Below are 5,753 nucleotides of genomic sequence, written 5' to 3'. Positions count from 1 at the left end.
GGGGCCGGCGGTGCGCTGCGTGTACGCCCCGCTGCTGAGAGCGAGTGGCTTACATGCGGTGCGGGCAGCCGTGTGTCTGCATGTGGGAAGTACGCCGACCTCTGCCGCCAGCGTACCGCAAGAGCAGCAACAAGAACAACAACAAGAACAAGGACCGCAATTATTACCAATGCTGTTACTAATGGAGAACCCAAGCAGTACGCAGGTGCCACTGGCGCTGGGAGTCATTGGGAATGGGATGATTTTCTTATAGATACAAGCAATACGTATAAGGAGTGTGAGAAAAACCGCACAGGTCAAGTTCGTGGAGTAAATTGTTCGATATGGTTTGGATCTTCGAATGATAAGGGTGTGAGTAGTTCTTCTTCAGAGCAATATAAACCGAATGATGGTACCCGTACAGAGGATCTTACTTCAGTGAATGAGAATAAACCAGGGGTTGCAGCAGAACATCCTGCCATTCCCTCTGCAGCTTCAGAATTGAATGCAGAAATACCGTCGACAACCGAAGGACAAGGAGAAGAGTCTACTAAAGCTAAACAAAGTAACGAAGAGGCGTCGAGTAACCAAGCTGATAACACTACATCTGCCGACTCTAATCCTAACCAGCAACCTCCTGCAACTGTTAATGCAACTGCTGCACCAGTTTCACACGAAACCAATTCCACTACTCCGCCGAGGACCGAGAGTACTGTTGGTGAAGCACCAACCAATACTTCGTCTCCTGTTCCCGTAACCGACTCACAGATGAGCAACACCATCGCTTCCACTGTTCAGAACAAACCCAATGTTGACAGCAGTGTCAGTCCTGTGTGGATGCGCACTGCAGTACCGCTGCTGATTGTGGTTGTGTTGTTCTCCGCTACTGTGTACTGAACGGTGGGACTCACTTGAGGGCAAATAATAATAATGGTAATATTAACATAATTATAATTGCGTACTTCCCCCATGGGTGAATGAACTAATACTCTGTTTACTAGCTGTCACTTTTAATTGGAATATCTTTTCTTTTACTTTTATGTGTGTGTGTTCTTTTTCTAATAATTTCATTACTTGCTTTTCGCGTTGTGTGTTTGCAGAAAACTGGGCTGTTCTGCTCACTGACGGTATACATCTCTTGCTAGTACACACAGATGTGTGTGTGCAGTAATTTAATATACATAAACTAGAGCCATGGGGTATTGTGTGTGTGTTTGGCTCTCCCTTTTTTGGGTACTGTGTTGTTTTCTTTCTATTAATGGATACATATTATCATACAAGCTGTATATTTCTTTTTGTTGCTTTACTGTACTGTTGCTGCTTCTCTCTCTTTTCCACTGTGAGTATTTGTGCACTGCATCCACTCACTATGTGTGTCCCTTTTTCTTCTTTTTTCTTTCTTGTATTAGTCTATTGTAGTAATCAGCAACAATGACTAAGACTGTAATGGTGAGGTGTTACCTACTCTGTTTACTAACTCTTGCACTGTGTTGTGCTTGTGGGTTAGTATGGGCTGATAGTCCTAAAGCTTCTGATTCCCTTATTAAAACTTCCACTGTTGGTGTTCCTTCTCTTGTTCGTCGTGCTATTCCTGCGCTTCTTCTTACTCCTTTGTGTGACGATGAAGAAGAACAAGAAAAGTGGTTGTATGAGGTGGATGCGGAAAATAAGGATATGGCTCAAAGCCTACAACCAAATGGAATCAAACCACCAGATGATTCAGCGGTAAATGGGATAGGGGGATCTACTGTTAGAGCCGAATCCTCTCCTGCAGAACACCCGGCTCCAGCACCACCTGGAGAGGCATCAACGAAGAACGATCACACCATTGAACGAGAAACGGAATCACCAGGACAAGGACAGGAAAGCAATGTCACTCATGACTCACCAAACGGAGAGACCAAAGTCACATCACTGCCTGGAACTACTGACGGGCGAGAGACTTCTCCTACAGCAACTCTGAGTGCTCCTGAAACTTCTTCAGGGAGTTCAGCCACCCAAAACGCCGGGGAATCTGAAGCTGCAGAGAGTAAGTCAACACATACTAAAGACGGTGATGTGGGTAATACAGCTACCACCACCACCACTACCACAACTACAACAACACTTCCTCCTGAACTCATAAACAACAAGAAGGGTGATGCAGACAGCAGCAGCAGTATCAGCAGTTCTGTGTGGGTGCGTGTGCCACTACTGATTGTGGTTACACTGGCCTGTANCTGGTGGTGACGATCATACTTCTAAGCATAAAGCAAGTGATGTTGAATTGAGTGCAGATCCGTCACAACACGCTGAATTGGAGGCACAAAAGCTAAAGGAAAAGACGAAGGCGGACCACACAGAAACCGACATGGAGCCGGTAGGACGCGCTGAGCATGAGGAACAACCAGTTGCTCAACATTCTGACGGATCTTTAACGGGACTGACACGTGTACCAGCAAAACAAGTACCAGAAGAAAGTGAAAAGTCAACGGTAACGTCAACTGCAGAAACACCTAAAGGGGGTTCCCTTGCTTCTCCAACTCATCCTAGAGGCCCATCTGGGACTGACGTAAAAGGTGCTGGTAATAATACAGAAACATCGCAGACTGTTGCATTGGCTCAGTCGCGGGAAGAGACAGTCCCAAACCAGGGAACAAACGTTGAAACTTCAAGGAGTGTATCCAAGGGTGATCCAACACCACCTGATGTTAAGACGCAGGAGCCCAACCCTCAAACGGCACAACCACCACAGGACACTCAACAAAGTGGCAGCACACCCAATGACACTACCGCAGGTAACACAAATACGGTTCATGGGGAAGAAGGAGGTCCACAGTCTCCTCAACCATCTTCTTCTGCATCTCCTCAAGCTAATGGAACTGAGGGTGGTGGGAATTCCGCAGATGCAACAACGAATAACTCAGAGAATACAGACCCTGCCGCTCCCAATACACCCAATAATGAGGAATCAACCTCAACCACCACCACCACAACAACAACACTTCCTCCTGAACTCACAAACAAGAAGAAGGGTGATGCAGACAGCAGCAGCAGTACCAGCAGTTCTGTATGGGTGCGTGTACCACTACTGATTGTGGTTACACTGGCCTGTATTCTTGTGTGCTGATTGAGTAATGGTGTGATGTGACTCAGGTCATCCTTTGTTTTCTTTTCTTTTTTTGCATGCATCCACACTACAGTCTAACTAATCTTCCACCTGTTGGGAGTTTTCTTTTTTTATGTTTCTTAATGTTAATGTGTTTTGTGTGTTTTTGCTCTCTATGTGTTTATCCTATAATAATTATTATTGCTACTCCATTTTGTGTGTGTGTGTTCTTGGAGACTCTCTCTCTGTGTGTTCCTGGGCTTGCACTGTGATGATGATGATGAATTGTTTTTTTGCAGTGGGAAAAAATAAAATAATAATAACAGATACATAATTATATTTATAATTGCGTATATACACACATATAGACTTACACCCATAGTTGGTGTATGTATCTGTGTTTACTGGGTAAATTAGGCTATTGTTCATATCTGTTTGTTTGCTTGTGGGTTTGCTGGGTGGTTCAGCCGTTTGTGAGATATTTGTGAGTGTGTTCTTTTTTTTTTTCTGTTTTTACTCTTACTGAGGTTATTGGTCTGTATTGCATTCTTTAACTGGTTGATTTTTTTTTCGCGTTGTGAGTTTCTTGGTAGTTTACTGTTTATGCTTCCTAAAGTGTTTGATATAATATTTATTTTCTTTTTCTTTTTTGCTTATTTTCGATCTTTACACGCATACAGACGTCGTTGTACCTCAGTGATATTATTGAAAAGAATGTCCATGTTTCCCGGCCGTGTGTCGTGCCTGTTGGCCATTGTGCTCTGTTGTGTAAGTGTGAGTGGAACCACAGAGACTGGCGCTGTTGAAAATGAAATCAGTATAGATCCTAAAAGCATTTCTGATTTGGCAGAACTATCCGTTGAATCGGTCAAAGCGGCAAATGCGACGAGGAATAAGATTTTGCAATTGAAGGATGAATGTATTGCTGCTGCAAAAAATGCCACTGACTTAACCAGAGAAGCCAAAGAGTTCGTCGCGAAAATCAATGAGTTCGTCAAAGCAGCGGAGACTAATNCAGTTCTGTGTGGGTGCGTGTACCACTACTGATTGTGGTTACACTGGCCTGTATTCTTGTGTGCTAATGGTGGTGGTAGTGTGACTGAGGTCATCCTTTGTTTTCTTTTCTTTTTTGCATACATCCACACTACAGTCTAACTAATATTTCACTTGTTGGGATTATATTCTTCTTTTTTTGTTTCTTAATGCTAATGTGTTTTGTTTTATTATCTTTATTCTATAATAATTATTATTGCTACTCCATTGTGTGTGTGTGTGTTCTTGGATACTCTCTCTGTGTGTGTGCACCTGGGCTTGCACTGTGATAATGATGATGAACTGTTTTTTACAGTGAAAAGAAAAGGGAAAAAAATAATAATAACAGATGAATTTATATTTATAATTGCGTATATACACACATATAGACTTACACCCATAGTTGGTGTATTTCTGTGTTTACTGGATAAATTGGGCTAATGCTTAATATCTTCGTTTGTTTTCTTTTTTTTTTGCTGGTCCTTTTTTTTCTTTGCTTTCTCCTGCGTTGTTATGATGATCTCTTTCTTGAAGAGTGAAACATGATAATAACAGATACGTATTTGTATTTATAATTGCATGTGAACTCGAATACATCCATAGCTTAGTATGTTTTTACTGTCGCTGGGTCCGCTGATCGTACCATTAAATGTTTTTCTACGAGTTGGTGTTGTGGCGCTTTATTGTTCTCTTTAGTCTTTGTGCACGTTGCTTTGTCTTGTGTTTTTTCTGGGTTTTGTTTTTTTCTTTTTCTCCTTTTTCCAGCTGTTTGTGTGCGTATCTATTTAATTCTTTATTTGGTTCTTTAATTCTTTTTTCTAAAGTTTGCTTAAATATAACGATTAAAGTGATTTTTTTCGCATGATGTTGCTGCGACGACTACTGTACCTTACGGCACTGTTTTTGAGTGTTGCCTGTGTGTGTGTGGCGGCTGGAGATGAGGAACGTCCACCTTCTGGTGTTGGTGGTAGTTGTGATCCAGGCAAGAATGGATCCAAGTGTGTTAAAGACCCTAAGTCACCTGCAGATTCTCGTACTGAATGTGCGGACCATCCTGGCAATGAGGAATGCACTTCCAGTGATGGTGAAGGTGAAGGCGGTTGCCGTAAAGGTTCTAAACCTTGTTCACCAAAGGAAACGGCTCCAACTTCACCCAAGGAACCAGCTCCCACTACACCACAGGAACTGGCCTCAACTACACCAAAAGAGCCTGAAACTGGTGGAGCTGATAATACAAATGCTGAGAATGCCAATATACCCAATAATGGTGAGGAATCAAACTCAACCACCACCACCACCACTACAACGACAACACTTCCTCCTGAACTCATAAACAACAGGAAGGGTGATGCGGACAGCAGCAGTATCAGTTCTGTGTGGGTGCGTGTACCACTACTGATTGTGGTTACACTGGCCTGTATTCTTGTGTGCTGATTGTGGTGGTGACTCAGGTCACCCTTTGTTTTCTTTTTCTTTTTGTATGCATCACTACAGTCTAACTATTCTTCCACCTGTTGGGATTATCTCTTTTTTTTTGTTTCTTAATGTTAATGATATTGTTTTTGTTTTAGTGGTTTAAGTACTATCACGAATAGTCATTACTTTCACTATTACCATTACATATTATTCTTATATATATACGTACTGTTAACAG

At 42.4% G+C, this 5,753-nt stretch overlaps 5 protein-coding genes across 5 annotated transcripts; all 5 read left to right on the top strand.

The window, feature by feature from the left end:
* TM35_000471590 (uncharacterized protein) lies at nucleotides 1–876 on the top strand (the record flags this gene model as incomplete). The annotated part of the gene is made up of 1 exon (XM_029030419.1): nucleotides 1–876. A coding segment is annotated over one exon (876 nt), but the record flags the coding sequence as incomplete, so codon positions are not given.
* A 534-nt stretch (nucleotides 877–1,410) lies between these two features.
* TM35_000471580 (uncharacterized protein) lies at nucleotides 1,411–2,208 on the top strand (the record flags this gene model as incomplete). The annotated part of the gene is made up of 1 exon (XM_029030418.1): nucleotides 1,411–2,208. One exon carries the CDS (start codon nucleotides 1,411–1,413, stop codon nucleotides 2,206–2,208), a length of 798 nt encoding a protein of 265 aa, XP_028878329.1.
* A 121-nt stretch (nucleotides 2,209–2,329) lies between these two features.
* Nucleotides 2,330–3,088, top strand: TM35_000471570 (uncharacterized protein; the record flags this gene model as incomplete). Its single annotated transcript, XM_029030417.1, has 1 exon — nucleotides 2,330–3,088. The coding sequence occupies one exon, from the start codon at nucleotides 2,330–2,332 to the stop codon at nucleotides 3,086–3,088; it is 759 nt and encodes a 252-aa protein (XP_028878328.1).
* A 693-nt stretch (nucleotides 3,089–3,781) lies between these two features.
* Nucleotides 3,782–4,114, top strand: TM35_000471560 (uncharacterized protein; the record flags this gene model as incomplete). Its single annotated transcript, XM_029030416.1, has 1 exon — nucleotides 3,782–4,114. The coding sequence occupies one exon, from the start codon at nucleotides 3,782–3,784 to the stop codon at nucleotides 4,112–4,114; it is 333 nt and encodes a 110-aa protein (XP_028878327.1).
* An 846-nt stretch (nucleotides 4,115–4,960) lies between these two features.
* Nucleotides 4,961–5,533, top strand: TM35_000471550 (uncharacterized protein; the record flags this gene model as incomplete). Its single annotated transcript, XM_029030415.1, has 1 exon — nucleotides 4,961–5,533. The coding sequence occupies one exon, from the start codon at nucleotides 4,961–4,963 to the stop codon at nucleotides 5,531–5,533; it is 573 nt and encodes a 190-aa protein (XP_028878326.1).
* Nucleotides 5,534–5,753: the final 220 nt, after the last annotated feature.

Source organism: Trypanosoma theileri (genome assembly GCF_002087225.1).
Source record: "Trypanosoma theileri isolate Edinburgh chromosome Unknown TM35_Tth_47_V1, whole genome shotgun sequence".
Lineage (NCBI taxonomy): Eukaryota > Euglenozoa > Kinetoplastea > Trypanosomatida > Trypanosomatidae > Trypanosoma > Trypanosoma theileri.
The sequence above is the reverse complement of the archived record's forward strand: the minus strand, read 5'-3'. Positions and strand labels throughout refer to the sequence as shown.